The sequence below is a fragment of the Erinaceus europaeus genome, chromosome 9 (assembly GCF_950295315.1).
Source record: "Erinaceus europaeus chromosome 9, mEriEur2.1, whole genome shotgun sequence".
In the NCBI taxonomy this organism is placed as follows: Eukaryota; Metazoa; Chordata; class Mammalia; order Eulipotyphla; family Erinaceidae; genus Erinaceus; species Erinaceus europaeus.
Genome location: NC_080170.1, coordinates 9,791,274 through 9,812,254, shown reverse-complemented (window position 1 = coordinate 9,812,254; position 20,981 = coordinate 9,791,274). Strand labels below are relative to the sequence as shown.

At 53.4% G+C, this 20,981-nt stretch overlaps 1 protein-coding gene across 1 annotated transcript; it reads left to right on the top strand.

The window, feature by feature from the left end:
• The first annotated feature begins 359 nt into the window (after positions 1-359).
• Positions 360-20,767, top strand: THOC3 (THO complex subunit 3). The gene is made up of 6 exons (XM_060197199.1): positions 360-711; positions 4,721-4,877; positions 7,738-7,942; positions 13,976-14,137; positions 14,255-14,355; positions 20,288-20,767. The coding sequence occupies exons 1-6, from the start codon at positions 373-375 to the stop codon at positions 20,449-20,451; spliced, it is 1,128 nt and encodes a 375-aa protein (XP_060053182.1). The 5' UTR covers positions 360-372; the 3' UTR covers positions 20,452-20,767.
• The last annotated feature ends 214 nt before the right edge of the window (positions 20,768-20,981 follow it).

Genomic DNA, 20,981 nt, shown 5'->3' with positions numbered 1-20,981 from the left:
CCAGCTGCACCAGTTTCTAGCGCTGTCACCATGCTGGTCCCTCCAGCTGTCAGGGACGAGGGACTGGGAGACATGGACACGTCCCTCCGTCTCTAGAGAGAGCACCTGCAACTAAGGACGGAGGCGACTCCTTCTCGAGGACGGCAGGACCCGCGAGGAGCCCAGGTGGGTGTCCGGCACGACCGACCTCGCGCCCCCAGCGCCGACAGCCTCCCTCCGCAGCCCAGCCAAGACGCCAGCTTCCTGACCCGGAAGCAAAATTCGAAAGCACGCCAGCGGGCGCGCGCACGGCACGCCGGAAGCCGTAGTCCCTTCCGGGTTGGGGAGCGGATCCCAGTGCGGCTGCGCGGGGGCGCGGCCATTCTGGCACGCATGCGCGGGGCGGCGGCGGCAGGTCTGAGCGCGCCCTGGCACGCTGGCCGCGCCGGCGCCCGGGAGCTCGGCATGGCGGCCGCCGCGGCGGCCGTGGGGCCCTCGGCGCTGGGCCCCGGCGGGCCGGGCTCCCTGGCGCCCTGGTGCTCGGTGAGCAGCGGCCCGACGCGCTACGTGCTGGGCATGCAGGAGCTGTTCCGCGGCCACAGCAAGACGCGCGAGTTCCCGGCACACAGCGCCAAGGTGCACTCGGTGGCCTGGAGCTGCGACGGCCGCCGCCTGGCCTCGGGCTCCTTCGACAAGACGGCCAGCGTGTTCCTGCTGGAGAAGGACCGGCTGGTCAGCGCGGCCGGGGCCGGGGCGGGCGGGCGGGGGCCGGGGGTCGGGGGCCGGGGGCCGGGGGTCGGGGGTCGGGGGCCGGGGGTCGGGGCCTGGGGGCGGGGGGCGGGGGCCGGGGGTCGGGGCCGGGGCCTGGGGAGCGGGGGCCGGGGGTCGGGATCGGGGCCGGGGGGCAGGGCCGGGGGCTGGGGAGCAGGGGGCGGGGCCGGGGGTCGGGGTCGGGGGCCGGGGGTCGGGGCCTGGGGGCGGGGGCCGGGGGTCGGGGCCGGGGCCTGGGGAGCGGGGCCGGGGCCTGGGGAGCGGGGGCCGGGGGTCGGGATCGGGGCCGGGGGGCAGGGCCGGGGGCTGGGGAGCAGGGGGCGGGGCCGGGGGTCGGGGGCCGGGGGCCGGGGGTCGGGGCCTGGGGGCGGGGGCCGGGGGTCGGGGCCGGGGCCTGGGGAGCGGGGCCGGGGGTCGGGATCGGGGCCGGGGGGCAGGGCCGGGGGCTGGGGAGCAGGGGGCGGGGCCGGGGGTCGGGGTCGGGGGCCGGGGGTCGGGGGCGGGGGCCGGGGGTCGGGGCCGGGGCCTGGGGAGCGGGGCCGGGGCCTGGGGAGCGGGGGCCGGGGGTCGGGATCGGGGCCGGGGGGCAGGGCCGGGGGCTGGGGAGCAGGGGGCGGGGCCGGGGGTCGGGGGCCGGGGGTCGGGGCCTGGGGGCGGGGGCCGGGGGTCGGGGCCGGGGCCTGGGGAGCGGGGCCGGGGCCTGGGGAGCGGGGGCCGGGGGTCGGGATCGGGGCCGGGGGGCAGGGCCGGGGGCTGGGGAGCAGGGGGCGGGGCCGGGGGTCGGGGCCGGGGGCCGGGGGTCGGGGCCGGGGGGCGGGGGCCGGGGGTCGGGGCCGGGGCCTGGGGAGCGGGGCCGGGGCCTGGGGAGCGGGGGCCGGGGGTCGGGATCGGGGCCGGGGGGCAGGGCCGGGGGCTGGGGAGCAGGGGGCGGGGCCGGGGGTCGGGGGCGGTGACCCTGAGGCAGCAAGCGGCCACTCGATTCCTTGATTTTCTTCGTGACCTAATGTTGACTTGAACGACATCACAAGGCAACGGGGATGGAATTCCGCACCGTCCCCCCCGCCCCCGTTCGCTGCGATGCAAACCGCAGTGCTTCTCCCCAGGTCGCAGATGGGGGCTATTCTTCCTTTGTGTTTAAATTTCTTTGCTGGGGGAATTAATGGTTTACAGTGGACGATAAAATAAAATAGTTGGCACACGCGTAACATGCCTTCCCCCCCCCCCAAGTTTTCCACATAATAATTCAAGCCCCACTGGGTCGTCCTCCGCCATCAGGATCCAGGACCTGAACCCTCACCCCCAACCCCAGGGTGTTTGACTTGGGCGCAATCAGTTATTGTTTGTTTCTTTCTTTTTAAAAAAATATTTATTTATTCCCTTTTGTTGTCCTTGTTGTTTTTTTATTGTTGTAGTTATTATCGATGTCGTCGTTGTACTTATGTATTGTTGATGTCGTTGTTGTTGGATAGGACAGAGAAATGGAGAGAGGAAGGGAAGACAGAGAGGGGGAGAGAAAGACAGACACCTGCAGACCTGCTTCACCGCCTGTGAAGCGACTCCCCTGCAGGTGGGGAGCCGGGGGCTCGAACCAGGGTCCTTTAATTCATGAAGATAGGAGAAAGAGCCAGACATCACTCTGGTACATGTGTTGCCAGGGGTTGAACTCAAGACCTCATGCTTGAGGGTCTAGTGCTTTACCCACTGTGCCACCTCCCCGGCCACCTTACACCTATGCCTTACTTGCCCGTGTCCTTCCTTTTTTCCTCTTTTTTTGTCTGGGTCCTGCTGGAATTGGGGTTCAGAGCCCTCTGGTCATCTTTCCCCTGATAATTTCTCCCCCTCTGGGAGTATGGATCAAAATTCTTATTTTTGATTCTCTGTTTATTTTGGATAGAGTCAGAGAAATTGAGAGGTGGGGGAGGGTAAAGTGGAGAGAGAGAGAGACCTGCAGCCCTGCCCCTCACCACTTGTGACGCATCCCCCTGCAGGTGGGGGGCTGGGGCTTGAACCCTGGTTTGTGCACTGTAGTGTGTGCGCTCGGCAGACCAAAAAAAATTTTTTTTAAAAAAATATTTATTCCCTTTTGTTGCCCTTGTTGGTTTATTGTTGTAGCTATTGTTGTTGTTATTGATGTCGTCACTGTTGGATAGGACAGAGAGAAATGGAGAGAGGAGGGGAAGACAGAGGGGGAGAGAAAGACAGACACCTGCAGACCTGCTTCACCGCCTGTGAAGCGATTCCCCTGCAGGTGGGGAGCCGGGGGCTCGAACCGGGATCCTTAGGCCGGTCCTTGCCACCTGCGCTTAACCTGCTGCGCTACTGCCTGACTCCCTAGGGACCAAAATTCTTTTTTTTTTTTTTATTTAACTTGATTTTTAAAAATTATTTTTCAATATCTGTGATTTTTTCAGTATATGTTTTTTTAAAAAACACTTAATTATCCCTTTAGTTGTCCTTGTTTTTTTTTTTTTTTCTTTTTTTTTTTTTAAGAAAGGATTAATTAACAAAACCATAGGGTCGGAGGGGTACAACTCCACACAATTCCCACCGCCCAATCTCCATATCCCACCCCCTCCCCCGATAGCTTTCCCATTCTCTATCCCTCTGGGAGCATGGACCCAGGGTCATTGAGGGTTGCAGAAGGTAGAAGGTCTGGCTTCTGTAATTGCTTCACTGCTGAACATGGGGGACCAAAATTCTTAATGGGATGGAGCAGGTGGGAGGCAGGGGTTAACTTATAAAGGGAAGAGCAAGGATTCACTTCTTGGTTAAAGAAAAACTGGCGGCTGTCTCCCTTCCTCCCAGCACAAACAGGGTTCCTTTCTGCTGTCACCCAAGTGGCCTTGGTCGGTGGCCTGACAATCTGCTCCTACCCTAGAGTCTGCTAATAATCCAGACAAGTTGTACTCTCTGTAGACACAAAAAGTCACTTGTGAAGCTGGTTGCTGTGAGTGACTATGGGGAGGCTGGTATCTGTAAAGAAGGGCCAATGCCATGGTGCTCGGGGTCCAGTCTCTTGTGGACACGAGTCTGCTGGCATCATAGACATGGCTCCCTGCGTTCCAGCCTCGGGGTGTCCTCCCAGCTCTCTGCCTGGGAATCCGGGGACCATCCAGCTGGGGCGGTGTGAGATCAGGAGTGGAATGATCTGGCAGGATGATATGGGGCCCCGGGGGTGCGGAGGTGAGGAAGCCCTCCTTGGGGTGGCCGGGAAGGTGTGATGGAGAGGAGATTGGAGAGGTGAAGCCTGCAGTGGAGGATGGACAGATGGATGGGGTGGCGGGCAGGCAGGTGTCACGAGGACAGAGGACACACGGACAGGGCCTCCCCTGGGCGCGAGCGAGCGGTGGGTTGGGGACCTGGTGCGGTAAACAGAGAGGCCGGAAGGCCTTGTCTTCCTCCACTTCACTGTCCCCAGCACAGTGACGACTCCTTTATGAAACTCAAAGCCACAGAGGGTCCCGGAAGGGTGGCAGCAAAGGAAGCGGAGGCGTGCAGACAGACGGGGAGGGGGGGCCCTCAGGGCAGGGAGCCGGTGAATCGTCTAGAGGGGGCTCTTGAGGTCGCTGCCGCTTGGAGCTGCCGCTGGTGAGGCTGTCAGGTGAATCTTGGAACCGCAGAGCGGGGCCCAAATGGGCCCAGATGGGTGGGCAGCTTCCGGGCGCGGCAGGAAGAGCGGGTGAGGGAAACTGCTGGGCCAGGTGCATCTGTGAGGTGGTGCCCAGAGGAAGAGTTTGGGGCCAGGGCCATGGAAGGACGGGACTCTGCCGTCACCAGACTCCCCCCGGGGCGCGTGCGAGTGTTGGGCCCTCAAGGATGTGGCCCCGAGTTCAATCCCTGGCATCGCATGTGCCCGAGTGAAACTCTGCTTCTCCTTCCTTGTAAATAAATCTGAAAACTACAACAGAAGCAGCGAGGTGCCTCGGGTGGAGGGAGGTGGTGAGGTGACACTTTGATCCTTGGCTTCCAGGTTAAAGAAAACAATTACCGGGGGCACGGGGACAGCGTGGACCAGCTTTGTTGGCACCCCAGCAACCCGGACCTCTTTGTCACCGCGTCCGGGGACAAAACCATCCGCATCTGGGACGTGAGGACCACGAAGTGCATCGCCACTGTGAACACCAAAGGTGAGGCGCTCCCCATGGTCAGTCCCTGAGCTGAGAGACCGCCTCCGCCTCGGGGGGCCTCATCTCCTGGTGCAGTGACAGGGACACTGGCGAGACATGGTTCACGCTGCGGTGGCCGGCTCTCCGAGGTGGGGACCCAGAGCGGGGACGCTCCCGTGGGCCAGCTCTTGGCGAAGTCCCAGGGGTTTTGTGACCAGGGTGCAGTGGCGGGAAGGGACAGCTCTGGAGGGGACAGCACAGGCGTGGAGGACATGGGACACCGCTGCTCGACTGGAAGGGCTCGCCTCCCTGGCCTGGGAGAAAATGAGCCGGGAGTCGCGCTATGTATTTGCACTTGAGATAAACTCGTAGACGCCGTTACCGGACATATTTTACTGATGAAGGTACCATTGCTTATGAGATGTGTCAGTATTCCTGGTGCTTTTGGGAAGGAAGACCATCATGAAATACTTTTCCAGATAATCATGACACTAAGGATTCTGGGTTGTTTTCTTTCTTCTTTCTTTCTTTCATTCATTCATTCATTCATTCATTCTTTTTTTTTTTTTTTTTGCCTCCAGGGTTATCGCTGGGGCTCAGCGCCTACTCTTCGAATCCACTGCTCCTGGAGGCCATTTTTTCCCATTTTGTTGCCCTTGTTGTGGTGGTGGTTGTTATTGCTGTTATAGCTGTTGTTGTTGGATAGGACAGAGAGAAATGGAGAGAGGAGGGGAAGACAGAGGGGGAGAGAGACAGACACCTGCAGACCTGCTTCACCGCCTGTGAAGTGACTCCCCTGCAGGTGGGGAGCCGGGGCTTGGAACCAGGATCCTTACGCCGGTCCTTGCGCTTTGCGCCACCTGCGCTTAACCGGCTGCGCTACAGCCCGACTCCCAGATTTCTTTCTTTTAAAAAGTATTTATTTATTTATTGGGTAGAGACGGAGAGTAATCTAGAGGGGACTAAGGAGATAAAGAACGAGAGAGACAGAGACCCTGCAGCCCTGCTTCACCGCTTGTGAAGCTTCCCCCTGTAGCTGGGGACTGAGGGATTGAGCCCAAGTCCTTGCTCATGGTAACGTGTGCTTGACGAGGTGTGCTATCGCCTGGCCCCTTTTATTTTCATTAAAAATTCTAATTTTAGTTTTTTGCATAGACAGGAGGAGAGAGAGTGAATTGGTGCATCACTCTGAGCACATGTGATGTTGGGGGTTGAACTTAGGACCTCATGCCTGTGAGCCCAACTCTAACCACTGTGCCACCTCCCCACCTGCCCTGATGCATAGTGTTAAAGGGGAGATAGAGAGGGAGAGAGAAAGACACCTGCAGCCCTGCTTCACCGCTTGTGAAGCGTCTGGACCCGTCACAGGTGGAGGGTCAGGGCCTCGAACCCGGGGGTTCTTGCACATAGTACTTGTGTGCTTAACACCGGGGGTGCCACCGCCTAGCCCCTAGACTTTTTTCCCCCTTTAATACCAGAGCACTTCTCAGCTCTGGCATATGGTGACATGGAGGATTGAACCCGGGACTTCAGAGCCTCAGGCTTGAAAATTGTTTGCATAACCGTTACGCTGTCTCCCCGGCCCAGTCGGTCTGTGAAGTGATGCAGTGCCCTGCCTGCTCTGCGGCTGGCGGTGCGGGAGTGATGGGTGGCCTGTGGATGAACGTGCGGAACCTGCACGTCTGCTGCAAAGAAAGGAGCTAGCTCGTAGACTTCATCACTCTCGGGAGCCCGCTTAAGTGAAAAAACATTTCTTTCAAAGAAGTCTGGAGTGAAGAAAGTGTAGCTGTTAGGTGGATGTGATTGTACCTGGGGCAGTTTCGGTGTCAGAGAAGAGATTTTAGGGCGAAATTGGGGTGTAGTTCTCGACTCTGTTCCTTCGGAGCCTCGACACTGTGTTTTTCTTTTTTCTGGTCCCTTACCTGTGAGATGGGGACGACAAAGTGTCCTGCGGAGAAGTATTGTGAGGACCCAGTAGGGGACTCTAGAGGCCAGTGGCCTGTAGGTCAGTGGTCTGTAAGCGGCGTTGTTTCCCTCTGACAGGAATGGGACCCCTTCCCCCTCCCTGGCATCAGGATCTCAAGCAGATAGGATCTACCCGTTCTGGGCTGACTTTTTTTCATTCTTTCTGCCTCCAGGGTCATTGCTGGAGCTCGGTGTCTGCTCTATGAATTCACTGCTCCTGGAGGCCATTTTCCCCATTTTGTTGCTCTTGTTATTGTTGTTGTTATTGCTGTTGTTGTTGGATAGATCAGAGAGAAATTGAGAGAGGAGGGGAAGACAGAGAAGAGGAGAGAAAGATAAAGACACCTGCAGACCTGCTTCACCACTTGTGAAAGTGACCCCTCTGCAGGTAGGGAGGCGGGGGCTTGAACTGGGATCTTTGTACAATCCTTGTGCTTCACGCCATGTGTACTTAACCCACTGCGCTACTGCCCGGCCCCCTTTTCATTTTTATTTCAGATGAAGGGATGGGTGGGAGGAGGCCACAAGTCAGCAAAGCAGTTCATGTAACAGATTCTTGTTGAGGCATGGGTGCTCCAGGCTCCGTCCCCAGCACCACCATAAGCCAGGGCTGAGCTGTGCGCTGGTAGAAGCAAAAAAGGAAGAGAAGAAGGAAAAAAAAAAGTGTTCCTCAAGAGGAACAGAGAGAGAAACATTACCATGGAGCTTCCCCTGGTCTTGTGGTGCTCCCATGTGGTTCCAGGGCTTGGACTGTGGCTGCCTGGTAAGGCTTGTGCCCTGCCGGAGTGAGCTGTCTTCCACTGAGTAGGCTTGTAGTGAGTGAGCACCCAGGGGAGCTTGGGTCTAAGGTAGTGGGGTACATCCGCAAAGGTTGATGGGGAAGTTGCCATCTTGCTGACGCTCTCTGGGCCCCCAGGGGAGAACATTAACATCTGCTGGAGCCCCGACGGGCAGACCATCGCCGTGGGCAACAAGGACGACGTGGTGACCTTTATTGACGCCAAGACTCACCGCTCCAAGGCGGAGGAGCAGTTCAAGTTTGAGGTCAACGAGATCTCCTGGAACAACGACAACAACATGTTCTTCCTGACCAACGGCAACGGCTGCATCAACATCCTCAGGTGAAGGGCTGTCTCGGTGGCGGTGGCTGTGAGTCTGTCTTAAAGGACAGGCAGCAGCAGGGAAGCTTGGGGGCCAGACACCTTCGGAATCCATGGCAGAAATTTGGGGGGGGGCGGGGGGCTTGGTGGTGGTGTGCCTCTCATCATCCCCCAACCCCTAAGGTTAGAGAACTACTTCTTCCCAAAGATTTTACTTATTTATTTATTAGACACACACGCCCACCCCCACCCCCACCAGAACACTCTAGCATATGTGATACCAGAGATCAGTGTAGGGACCTCAAGCTTGAGAGTCCAGTGCTTTATCCTTGGTTCCACTTCTTAGACTGCTTGACGCTTCATTTCTGTCCTTCCTGGTCCGTATTATAACTACACGCTGTTCTGTCGAATCTCTTATCAGCCTATGAATGCGGGCAGGGACTGTGCCCCATCTGGTACTCGGAGCACATAGTCAGGATCTCACCAAATCTGTACTCTTAAGTGAGTCGAGTTGTGGGATGGAAGCTCTCTCTGCTCTCCTGTGTGAGCAGCGCAAAGGAGGGGGAGTCGCTCTGTGACAGAGGCTGGGAGTTGGCAGGAGAGTCCCAAGTTGCTCGCTGGGGGTGGGCGCTGAAGGGGGCAGCTTCTGACCTGGAAGAGCGAGGAGGAGATGAAGTCGTGGCAGAAAGGGGGCAGATGCCACACCGAGAGCAGGCGCACAGGAGCCTGGCCTGTTTGAAGGCTGTGGGGAGGCCGGGTTTGCCAGGAGATGGCAGGGGAAACAGCTGGGGAGCAGTCCCGCCGGGAAAGGGCCGGTGGAGTCGAGATGAAGTTCGGCGCCGGGTTGTAAAGCGTCCGGGACCCGGTGCTTTGGTTTGTTCCCACTGTCAGTGCGGTTACTCACAGTGGTACATGTTGCTTTTTGGCATGTGCTTTTTATTTTTTTTAATCACTGAAAGTTAATACCGTGTGTTGTCAGAGAAGACGGCCGCTACATCTTTGATCGTTCCTTTTGTCATTCCTGCAAAAAGCCAGGTACTCAGTGCTCAGCACCAGCCCCGGCTGCTAAGTCCACACTTTTTGGTTCCTGGTGCTCATGTCCCTCCCTTCCCTTCATTTTTGCCACCACGGGTGTCGCTGGGGTCCAGTGGTTTTTGTAATGACTCCACCACTCCCAGAAGTCGTTTTTTTCTCCTTCTTGGTAGAGGAGGGAACAGAGAAGGGAGGGTGAGGGAGAAAGGAAGAGTGTATAAGGTGAGGGGAGAGGAGAGACAGCTGCAGCACTGCTGCGCTGCTTGTGGGACTGGGCTCGGGCCGAGGCCCTCCCGCATGTCTCCAGGTCCACCTCCAGCCGAACCCCATTCTCTGTGTTCTAAAGTAGACTCATTTGTCTTATGAGCGAGAGGCAGAAAAAGAACAAGAGCAAGGTTCTGTGCTCTGCCCTGGGCCTCCTTCGAGCCTGGAGCCAGCTGCCTGGCTGCTGTCGATTCTCCGGACTCCTCAGGAAGGTTTCCTGGGACAGCATCCTGGAGTTTGGACTACTGGAGCCCAGATAGGGTGCAGAGGGCACCCAGTCGGGCACACGTGTTGCCACGTGCGAGGGCTCCGGTCTGACTCCCTGCACCCTGCCTGCCCAGGAAGCGTCAGAAGCGGTGAAGCAGGTCTGCAGGTGTCTCTCTCTTGCCCTCTCTGTCTCCCCTTTCCCCCTTGATTTCTTTGTCTCTGTCCCAAATCAATACTTTTTAAAAATGTTGTTTCGATTATGCTTTGCATTTGAGATCTCTCTGTAGTGGGTAGCTGCACTCAGACCTCTTGTTTGTGTCTCTTAACTGGAGCCCAGGAAGATATTACTGTCCAGCAGTCTGCTGTGGTCTGATTTTCTTTTCCTCTTTGGCCCATATAGATGTTTGCTTCCAAGTTTTCACTTACTTTGTTCTGGGCTCATCTTCTCAGGGATGTGGTGTGTCCTCTCAGTCTTGTTGTTTACAATATTTTTAAATTTTAAATATTCCCTTTTGTTGCCCTTATTGTCTTATTGTTGTTGTTATTGATGTCATCATTGTTGGATAGGACAGAGAGAAATGGGGAGAGAGGAGGGGAAGACAGGGGGAGAGAAAGACAGACACCTGCAGACCTGCTTCACCGCCTGTGAAGCGACTCCCCTGCAGGTGGGGAGCTGGGGGCTCGAACCGGGATCCTTACTCCGGTCCTTGCCCTTTTCACCATGTGTGCTTAACCCACTGTGCTACTGCCCGACTCCCACAATCTTTATTTTATTTATTTATTTATTTAAAGTACTTTTTAAATATTTATTTATTGCCTTTTGTTGCCCTTGTTGTTTTATTGTTGTAGTTATTGTTGTTATTGATATTGTCGTTGGATAGAACAGAGAGAAATGGAGATAGGAGGGGAAGACAGAGAGGAGGAGAGAAAGACAGATACCTGCAGACCTGCTTCACCACCTGTGAAACAACTCCCCTGCAGGTGGGGAGCCGGGGGCTTGAACCGGGACCCTTACGCCGGTCCTTGCACTTTGCACCCTGTGCGCTTAACCTGCTGTGCTACCGCCCGACTCCCACAATCTTTATTTTAATCTCAGTAAAGGTCATTGGATTTTCAGGGGCATGGTGGTGGCACACCTGGCTGAGTGCACATGTTACAGTGCATCAGGACCCGGGTTTGAGCCTCCTGTCCCCACCTGCAGGGGGAAAGCTTCATGAGTGGTGAAGCAGGGCTGCAGGTGTCTCTCTCTCCTCTATCTTCCCTTTCCCTCTCAATTTCTATCTATCCAATAACTAAATAAAGATAATTTAAAATAATATATTTGGATTTTCTTTCTTTATTTTTTTTTTTTATTAGTGATTAACTAATGATTTATGAGATTGTAAGGTAATAGGGGTATAATTCCACACAGTTCCCACCACCAGAGTTCCATGTCCCACCCCCTTTATTTGAAGCTTCCCTGTTGTTTACCCCACTGGGAGTACGGACCAAAATTCTTTTTTTTTCTTTAAATCTTTTTTTTTTTTTTTTTATCTTTATTTAGTTATTGGATAGAGACAGCCAGGAATCCACAGGGAAGGGAATGATAGAGAGGGAGAGAGACAGAGAGACACCTGCAGCCCTGCTTCACCACTTGCAACTGTCGGGCTGAGCTTCATTGACGGGAGACAGACGACCCAGGACTCATGGTTGAGCTGTACGCAGTGTCTCTTTATTCATGCAGGACGCAGCGCAATCTATACCAAGCTAGACTAAACTAACAACTAACTAAAACGAACAATGTTGTCTTTATATATACTTCCCAAGTAGGGTGTGAACAGGATGTGACGCAGAGAGGGTGGAGAGAAAAGTGACTGGTGAAAATCAGGGTGTGACAAGGAGAGGATCAGGGTGTGACAAGGAGAGGGGGTGGAGCAGGTGAGAATTCTGCCACTAAACCACCAGTGCCTTGGAGGGAAGGTGGTGCTTTATGTAAATGTAAAAGTGATTTATGTAAATAGACAGCAGTGGTTATGTAAATAGAATGCAGTGTTAAGCAGGGGGGATTTAAACCAAATGAAACAGAAGGGGTTTTTAAAAGCAGAATTAGAAGATACCAACAGCAACGCTTTCTCCCTGCAGATGGGAACCGGGGGCTTGAACCCAGGTCCTTGTGCATTGTAATGTGTACTCAACCAGGTGTACTATCACCTGGCCCGGACCGGACCAAAATTCTTTATGGGATGAAGAAGGTGGGAGTTTTGGCTTCCGCTGGACATGGGTGGTGGCAGCTGGATCTGAATCCCCAGCCTGTTTCTGTCTTTGCCTCTGTGGATTTTCTTTTTCAGTGTCTCCTGCTGTCATGCTTCTTCTTCTTCTAGCGTTTGCCCTTCTTCCGTAGCCAGTCAACAGCGTCAGGTTGAGCCTGATGTCAAGTTTCGAGACCTCCTTTTGAATCTGGAGAGGTGGCAGTCGTTGACTATGTGGGTCATAGTCTGTCTGGAGCCGCAGGGGCAGTTCGGGTCGTCTCTGGCTCCCCAGCGATGGAACATAGCGGCGCACCGGCCATGGCCTGTTCGATAGCGATGGAGGAGGGCCCGATCATAACGTGCTAGGTCAAAGCCGGGTTGACGCTTGCAGGGGTCTGTGATGAGGTGTTTGTTCTTGACCTCAGCTGACTGCCAACTCTGTTTCCAAGAGTCTGGAACAGAGAAGTTCAGTGTAGGCGTAGGGGACCAGATTGGGTGACGAGACGTCAAGCGTTGGACAGGGTGGGCGAAGATATCCGCGTATATTGGCAGGTCCGGTCGAGTGTAGACGTGGGAAATGAACTTAGATGATGCTACATCCCGACGAATATCTGGCAGGGCGATGTTGCTAAGAACTGGCAGCCATGGAACCGGGGTGGAACGGATGGTTCCAGAAATGATCCTCATGGAGGAATATAATTTGGAATCGACCAAGTGGACATGGGGGCTACGGAACCATCCTGGGGCACAGTATTCTGCAGTGGAATAGCACAATGCCAGAGATGATGATCGTAGTGTGGAAGCGCTCGCGCCCCATGAGGAGCTGGCCAGTCTTGCAATGATGTTATTCCTCACGCCCACCTTTGCTGCAGTTTTTATGAGATGATCGTGAAATGACAGAGTGCGATCAAGAGTAATGCCAAGATAGACTGGCGGGGCTTCATGCCGGATTCTCGTATCGCCAAGCTGCACATTAAGCTCACGCGAGGCCGAGGCATGGTGTGGATGGAAAACAGATGATACCGTTTTTGCAGTGCTAGAGATTTGTCGCCATTTTTTACAGTAATCAGATATCAGAGACATGTCTTTCATGAGTGTTTCCTCGAGGATGTTGAACTTGGATGCCTGAGTTGCACAGCAGATGTCATCGGCGTAGATGAACTTCCTTGAAGAAGTTTCTGGGAGGTCATTGATGTAAATATTAAGTAGCGTAGGAGCCAGAACAGAGCCCTGGGGGAGGCCACTTGAGACAGGTCTCCATCTGCTAGACTTGTCATCCAGATGCACCCGGAATCTTCTGTTTTGGAGAAGAAACGATATAGTGTTGGCCACCCATGGAGGCAGGCATCTTGAGATCTTGACTAGGAGACCACGGTGCCAGACCGTGTCATAGGCTGCTGTGAGATCAACAAAGACAGCACCTGTCTTTAAATTCTTCTGGAATCCATTTTCAATGTAAGTTGAGAGGGCCAGGGCTTGTTTGCAGGTAGATCTTCCTGGGCGGAAACCAGCTTGGGCGGGTGATAGGAATTTCTCTGTAAGATGAGAAATACGTGACAGAAGCAGCCTCTCAAGGAGTTTGTAACACACGGAGAGGAGAGAAATTGGTCTATAGCTGGCGGCAAGTGTTGGGTCTTTCTTTGGTTTCAAAACCGCTATAATCTTCGCACGACGCCAAACTTTGGGCATAGACTCAGATTCCAAGATGTGGGACAGGAATGAAGCGAGCCACTTCTTTGCCGCGGGACCCAGGTTAAGAATGAGTTCTGGGGTGTTGTTATCATAGCCAGCAGCTGTTCCCGGTTTAACCCTCTTCAAAGCGTCTTCCAGTTCAGACAGTGTAAAGGGAGAGAGTTTTGGAGATGGACAAGATAACTGGAAGTGGGATGACCACTCGTGGGACATTTCTCTTTTCCAGACTGGGTCCATCTTAGCACGTCCAACTTGAGTTAGGTGACTGGCCACTGAGTTTGGAGATACGGGAGGATGGGAGACGGGAGGGGGTTGGCTACCGGCACCCAGTCTGTGAAGAAGCTTCCAGGCCTTCCTACTTGAGTGGGTGAAGTTCAGACTTTCCGTGAGTTGTTGCCAGTGGGCTTGGCGTGCTGCATCCAGGGAGGCAATGAGATGGTCAGCCACATCTGGGTCGCCCGACTCATCATACTGCTTTACTTCCGCCAAGCCATCTTCAAAGCAGCTTCCCAAGCCATTCCTTGTGGGAGATGTGCTAACTATATACCTTGTCTTGATGCTGAATGCGAGCTGTCATGCTAGCGTCACAGCCCTCTTCCCGAGTTTGATGGCTGTCTGTCTCGTTTCTCAGCTACCCCGAGCTGAAGCCCGTGCAGTCTATCAATGCCCACCCTTCCAACTGCATCTGTATCAAGTTCGACCCCACGGGGAAGTACTTTGCCACAGGCAGCGCAGACGCCCTGGTCAGCCTCTGGGACGTGGACGAGTTAGTGTGCGTTCGCTGCTTCTCCAGGTAGGCGACTCTGCTGGGCTTTCCGTGTGGGGTGCCTCTGCCTGATTTCATGTGGGTTGGACTCCTGCCCTCTTACTGGGTGATCCTCATGTCTGCTTTGTTCTGCCCGTGTCCTAGACTGGACTGGCCTGTGAGGACGCTCAGTTTTAGCCACGATGGGAAAATGCTGGCGTCAGCATCAGAAGATCACTTCATTGACATATCTGAGGTGGAGACAGGTAAGGGACGTGTGGGGCCGTCAGAAGGCTGAGGGCACCTCATTTTTCTGATTGCAGACTGGTATTCCACTGGGTCTGTCTCGGCCTCTGCTGTCTGTCATCTGTGGCCGTCGGGGCCTCCTGTCCCGTGTCCCCATCTCTGTGTGTTGGTGCCATGACGCGCTTCCTAGTGACAGGTTTCTTTGTGCCTTACAATTGAGGGACAAGGGAGCAGAGAGGAAAGAAAGGGGCAGCCCGAAGGGAAGCACTTCAGGGAAGTTCCCATGTTTTAGTAACTTGATTTTTCCATTGTAGTGGAACTTACAATGAAAAAGTTAAAGATTCAGATGGCAGGAGGGAGAAAAAAATTACCTTTCTCTCAGCATCAGACTATACTGTGCACCGTGGTGTCTTTATTCTACGGATCTGTAAAATTATACACACTTAAAAGGAATTTGGGGGGAGTCGGGCGGTAGCACAGCAGGATAAGCCCCGGTGGCGCAAAGTGCAAGGACATGCGTAAGGATCCCGGTTCGAGCCCCTGGCTCTCCATCTGCAGGGGAGTCGCTTCACAAGCAGTGAAGCAGGTCTGCAGGTGTCTTTCTTTCCCTCTCTCTGTCTTTCCCTCTTCTCTCCATTTCTCTCTGTCCTATCCAGTGATGACGACATCAATAACAACAACAGTAATAACTACAACAATAAAACAACAAGGGCAACAAAAGGGAATAAGTAAATAAATTAATTTAAAAAAAAGAAGTTACGGACTTGTGTAAGTGAATGTGACTTGAAAAGAACCTGAAAGCAGAAAAGTGGAGTCCGTTTCACAAAGACTTTGCAGATGGCCATTTGAAATGTAATTTGGTTGTTTTGGCTTATACATGAGACTTCAGCAGAAGAATTTCAAATTAGATGGGAATTCTGAAGAGAAGTCAAGCTGTTGAAATCCCCTGGTTTATACCGCTCCACTGTTCATAGGCCTCAGTGGGTGTGGCCTGGCCGGCCACCCATGGCTTCTTTCTGTAGCCCTGCTTCAGGCCCCACCAACTCCACCGGCAGGAAGCTGTAGCCTCGTGTGGCTTTTGAACTCTGACGGGTCTGGATTCCATTTATCGTCCCAGAGTGCACTTAGCTCTGTGCCGGTCTGTCTGTAATTTGCACGGTAGTCAGGTGCCTGGCTTGTCATCTGTGCTCTGTGACAAGTAGTTCTGTGACCACTGTCCCTGGGTCCACTGTAGCTTTGTCGTCTCATGAGCACCCTAGAGGGACTGCCGAGCTCTGTGCCTCAGACTTGAGAAGGAGCAGACCACACCGCAGGACAGTGGTCATAACATTTGCTCTCAGGTCTCAAAACGACCTATTCAGGCCATTGCGGTCGTTTCCTGGTCACTTCATATAAAGGCGACTCCACTCATAGAGCCCTTTCAGGGATGTATCATACGTGACTACTTTTTTTCTCTTTTTTTGGTGCCTCCAGGGTTATCGCTGGGGCTCGGTGCCTGCATGAGTCCACTGCTCCTGGAGGCCATCTTTCCCCCCACTTTTGTTACCCTTGTTGGATAGGACAGAGAGAAATCGAGAGGGGGAAGACAGAAAGATAGACACTCCTGCAGACCTGCTTCACTGCTTGTGAAATGACCCCTCCTAGTCACCCCTCCTGCAATTGGGAAGCTGGGGCTAGAACCGGGATCTTTAAGCTGGCCCTTGTGCTTCTTGTCATGTGCACTTAACCCGCTGCACTACAGGCTGCCCCCGACCACCATCCTTTTCTAAATAGACAAATCCTTTGAGGGTTATTATTTTTTTATTTTTATTTTTTTATACATTTTTTTAAAAGATTTTATTTACTTATTAATGAGAAAGATAGGAGGAGAGAGAGAGAAGGAACCAGACATCACTCTGGTACAGCCGGGTATTGAACTCAGGACCTCATGCTTGACAGTACAGTGATTTATCCACTACGCCACCTCCCGGACCACACCTTTGAGGGTTATTATTAGTGGCTTACACATTTTAAGATTTCAGGGGTTTAGTTTCATGCCCCCATACATGGTGCGTGCCAGTCACTGTACCCTCACCAAGGTCCTCCCCGAGTGTCTCACACAGTCTGTTAGTTTGGGTTCGTGTTTTTTTTTATGAGTTTGCTTTAGTGATCTAGATTTCACGTGTGAGTGAAACCGTCTGGTAGTGATCCTTCACCGGGCCTTATTTTACTTAGCATAACCACCTCCAGTTCCATCTGTTTTGTTCCAGATGATGCAGTCTCTGCTGTTTTTTTTTTTTTAACACGGTAGAGTAGAATTGCACTGGATACTTGCCTCCCTGCTGCCTTATCCCGTCATCTGCATTGGGCATCTTTCTGCTTCCACACTTGGACTCTTGCAGGTAGTGCTGCCGCTGTGAGCACAGTGCGTGTGCCCTTCAGGGGGAGTGCTTCCCCGTGCGTGCGTGCGTGCGTGCGTGGGCATAGGCCCGGGAGTGTCTCGGGACCATAGTGTGCCTCCACTTTCCTGGAAGGGCTCCCACGCTGTTCTCCGCAGGGCCTGCACTGGTCTGCGGCCCCACTGAGTGTAGCCAGCCCTCGCCAGCACTTGGCACCTCTTGTCGCCCTGAGCCAGTCTCCCAGGGGTGAGGTGGCATCTCATTGTGGTTCTCCTTTGCCTGTCCCTTGGGGCGTCTTCTCCCTCTGTCTGGGCCACACAAGATGCCTCTAAGGTGTTGGTCTTCACTTTCAATTTCTCCCTAGTGTAGGCTGAATGTTAAAGGCACGACGGTCGTGGAGGTCGGTGCAGCCCTAGCACCTGCATCCACGGGCAGCGGGCCAAGCGTTCTCGTGAGGGCCTAGTCCTGCAAGTTGCCATCATTCTTGTCACGTTCCTGAGCGTGGGTACGGCAGGCCCTGGTTTTGACGGTGTGCTGCTGTCTGCGCTCCGACAGTAATGCCAGCCTCGCAAGGGCAGCACCTTCCTCCCACTCCGGAGAGGAAGCGCCCTGATAAGTTAGCAGGGTGTCCTCGCTGACGCCACCGTGTGGGTGTGCACGTGGGGATCATTTCTCTACTCTACTCTGCTTTTCTTTTTTTTTTTTTTTTAATATTTTATTTTATTTATTCCCTTTTGTTGCCCTTGTTGTTTTTATTGTTGTAGTTATTATTGTTGTTATTGTTGTCGTCGTTGTTGGATAGGACAGAGAGAAACGGAGAGAGGAGGGGAAGACAGAGAGGGGGAGAGAAAGATAGACACCTGCAGACCTGCTTCACCGCCTGTGAAGTGACTCCCCTGCAGGTGGGGAGCCAGGGGCTCGAACCGGGATCCTTATGCCGGTCCTTGTGCTTTGCGCCACCTGCGCTTAACCCGCTGCGCTACAGCCTGACTCCTACTCTGCTTTTCTTAAACAGTCTAAAATTCTTACTGGAATGAATCCCAAGACAAATGACGTGGAGCTAACGCCCCAAAGAAACTCCAACGGGAATAGTCAGCTCTGGAATCACTGACACGCACACGCAGAGAGAGAGAGGGAGAGACTGAGGCTGAGGCTGACTGACTCTGACTCCGTGTGTTGCTCATACAGACAGCCTAGTCTGTCAGATCCTGGCATTGTGAAAGTGGTTAACTATCTCTTTTTCTTTTTTTTCTTAATATTTATTTTATTTATTCCCTTTTGTTGCCCTTGTTGTTTTATTGTTGTAGTTGTTGTTGGATAGGACAGAGAGAAATGGAGAGAGGAGGGGAAGACAGAGAGGGGGAGAGAAAGATAGACACCTGCAGACCTGCTTCACCGCCTGTGAAGCAACTCCCCTGCAGGTGGGGAGCCGGGGTTCGAACCGGGATCCTTATGCCAGTCCTTGTGCTTTGCACCATCTGCGCTTAACCCGCTGTACTACAGCCCGACTCCCATGGTTAACTATCTCTGAGGTAGAATTTTGCCAACCAAACCCTCTCTGTCCACACATGTATGTACATTAATTTTTTAAAAAGTATTTTATTATCTTTATTGGATAGAGACTGCCAGAAATCGAGAGGGAAGGGGGAGATAGAGGAGAGACAGAGAGAAACCTGCAGTCCTGCTTCACCACTGGCAGTTTTCTCTCTGCAAGTGGGGACCGGGGCCTCAAACCCGGGGCCTTATGCATTGTAACATGTGCGCTCAACCAGGTGCACCACCACCCGGTTCCCTCCTCCCGTACATTCATTTTTATTTATTTATTTATTTATTTACTCATTCCCTTTTGTTGCCCTTGTTTTTTTTAATTGTAGTTACTGTTGTTATTGATGTCATTGTTGTTGGATAGGACAGAGAGAAATGGACAGAGAGTGGGAGAGAAAGACACCTGCAGACCTGCTTCACTGCTTGTGAAGCGACTCCCCTGCAGGTGGGGAGCCGGAGGCTTGAACCTGGGATCTTTATGCCGGTCCTTTGTGTTTTGTGCCACGTGTGCTTAACCTGCTGCGCTACTACCTGACTCCCTTATTTTTAAAAAATATTTATTCCCTTTTGTTGCCCTTGTTTTATAGTTGTAGTTATTATTGTTGTTATTAATGTCGTCATTGTTGGATAGAACAGAGAGAAATGGAGAGAGATGGGGAAGACGGGGAGACAAAGATAGACACCTGCAGCCCTACCCATACGTTCATTTTTAAAGAGCTTTCCAGAAGGGGCCAGATGGTAGTGCACCTGGTTGAGCACACACGTCACAATGCGCTAGGACCTGGGTTCAAGCCTCTGGTCCCCACTTGCAGGGGGAAAGCTTTGCAAGTGATGAAGCAGTGCTACAGGTGTCTCTCTGTCTCTCTCCCTCTATCTCCCCCTTCCCTCTTGATTTCTGGCTGTCTCTATCTAATAAATAAAGATAATTAAAAAAAAATTTAAAATAAATAAAGAGCTTTCCAGAAATAGAAACACCATAGTCAAACGGTCTTTCAGTTGACACCACGGTGCAAATGTTTTACTACATTCGTCTTAACCCTGAGGCTGAGACAGAGTTAAGTTGGAGGAACAAATATTTGGGGGAAAAACAATCAATGTGCAAGGAGTGATGGTTTAATAGAAGGATCTGAGGGGGGCAGAGCTGTGACATAGCGGGTTAAGCGCATGTGGTGCCAATCTCGGACCATGTAGGGATCCCATTTCGAACCCCCGGTCCCGCACCTGCAGGGGTGTCGTTTCACAGGCGGTGAAGCAAGTCTGCAGGTGTCTATCTCCCCTCCCTCTCGATTTCTCTCTGTCCTTTTCAACAACAATGACGACAATAATAATAATAACCAACAATAAACAACAAGGGCAATACAAGGAAAAAAATAGCCTCCAGGAGCAGTGGATTTTTAGTGCAGGCACTGAGCCCCAGCGATAACCCTGGAGGCAAAAAAAAAAAAAAAAACAGAAGAAGAGTCTGTGACTTTGAAGGCAGTGATTTGCTTGCTGTGCGCTTCTTGGAGACGTGGTAAGACTTACATCACCTGCTTCTTGGTAAGGTGGAGTTTAAAAGTCGTTGCTTACCTTGGCCCAGGAGGTGGCACTAAGGTCCTGAGTTTGTACCCGACATTGCACGTGCCAGAGTAATGATGCCTGGCTCTCTCCTCTGTCACAGATAATTACATTTTTTAATATATATATATATATATATATATATATTTAAAGATTTTATTTATTAATGAGAAAGATAGGAGGAGAGAGAAAGAACCAGACATCACTCTGGCACATGTGCTGCCGGGGATCGAACTCAGGACCTCATGCTTGAGAGTCCAAAGCTTTATCACTGTGCCACCTCCCAGACCACATAATTACAGTTTTTTCAATCATTACCTGTCTCGCCTGCTTGTTACCTGGCCTCTGTGTCCCCAGCCGTAGGGCCAGCGAGCGGGCCTGTGCAGGCAGCTTCCCGATGCGGGGGCAGCTTCTAACCGATGCGATGATCTGCGTTGATCTGCGTTGATCAGCTTCTCTGTTGGTTTTGTAGGAGACAAGCTGTGGGAGGTGCAGTGTGAGTCTCCGACCTTCACTGTGGCCTGGCACCCCAAGCGACCTCTGCTGGCCTTTGCCTGCGATGACAAGGATGGCAAATACGACAGCAGCCGGGAAGCGGGGACTGTGAAGCTGTTTGGGCTTCCAAATGACTCCTGAGAGGAGGCCCCTGACGAGGTCTGCCCACCCGCCGCGGGGCAGTGGTCTGGCCAGGCCTGGAGCCGCCGGGCACCGGAGTACATTGGTACATGTTGCAGAAGGCTCTTGTGTGACTGCCCCCTCCCCGCCCCCTCCCTCCCTGTCCCCACATGAGGGCTGTGCCAGTTGGATGGGGACCCCTGGTGCTTTGGGGCCCTCTTGTCCTTTGTGCCTTGGGGGGGTTCAGGGCTCGAGGACCTGATTTGGAAGGACGGGTGAGGGAGGGAGGGCGAGGTGGAACTTTCTATAATTAAAGAGAAACTTCTGCTTTTGAGAACTGAGAGTTTAGTAAATTAGACTTGTGGGGGTCGGGCGGTAGCGCAGTGGGTTAAAGGCACATGGTGCAAAGCACAAGGACCGGTGTAAAGATCCCAGTTCGAGCCCCCTGGTTCCCCACCTGCAGGGGAATCGCTTCACAGGTGGTGAAGCAGGTCTGCAGGTGTCTGTCTTTCTCCCTCTCTGTCTTCCCCTCCTCTCTCCATTTCTCTCTG

What these genes read in the sequence shown, in the direction of transcription:
- THOC3 (XM_060197199.1), top strand. Translation starts at nt 373, where the DNA reads ATGCGCGGGGCGGCGGCGGCAGGTCTGAGCGCGCCCTGGCACGCTGGC. An exon ending in TGCTGGAGAAGGACCGGCTG is followed by an intron (nt 712 to 4,720) that starts GTCAGCGCGGCC and finishes CTTGGCTTCCAG; the next exon opens with GTTAAAGAAAACAATTACCG. An exon ending in CATATCTGAGGTGGAGACAG is followed by an intron (nt 14,356 to 20,287) that starts GTAAGGGACGTG and finishes TTGGTTTTGTAG; the next exon opens with GAGACAAGCTGTGGGAGGTG.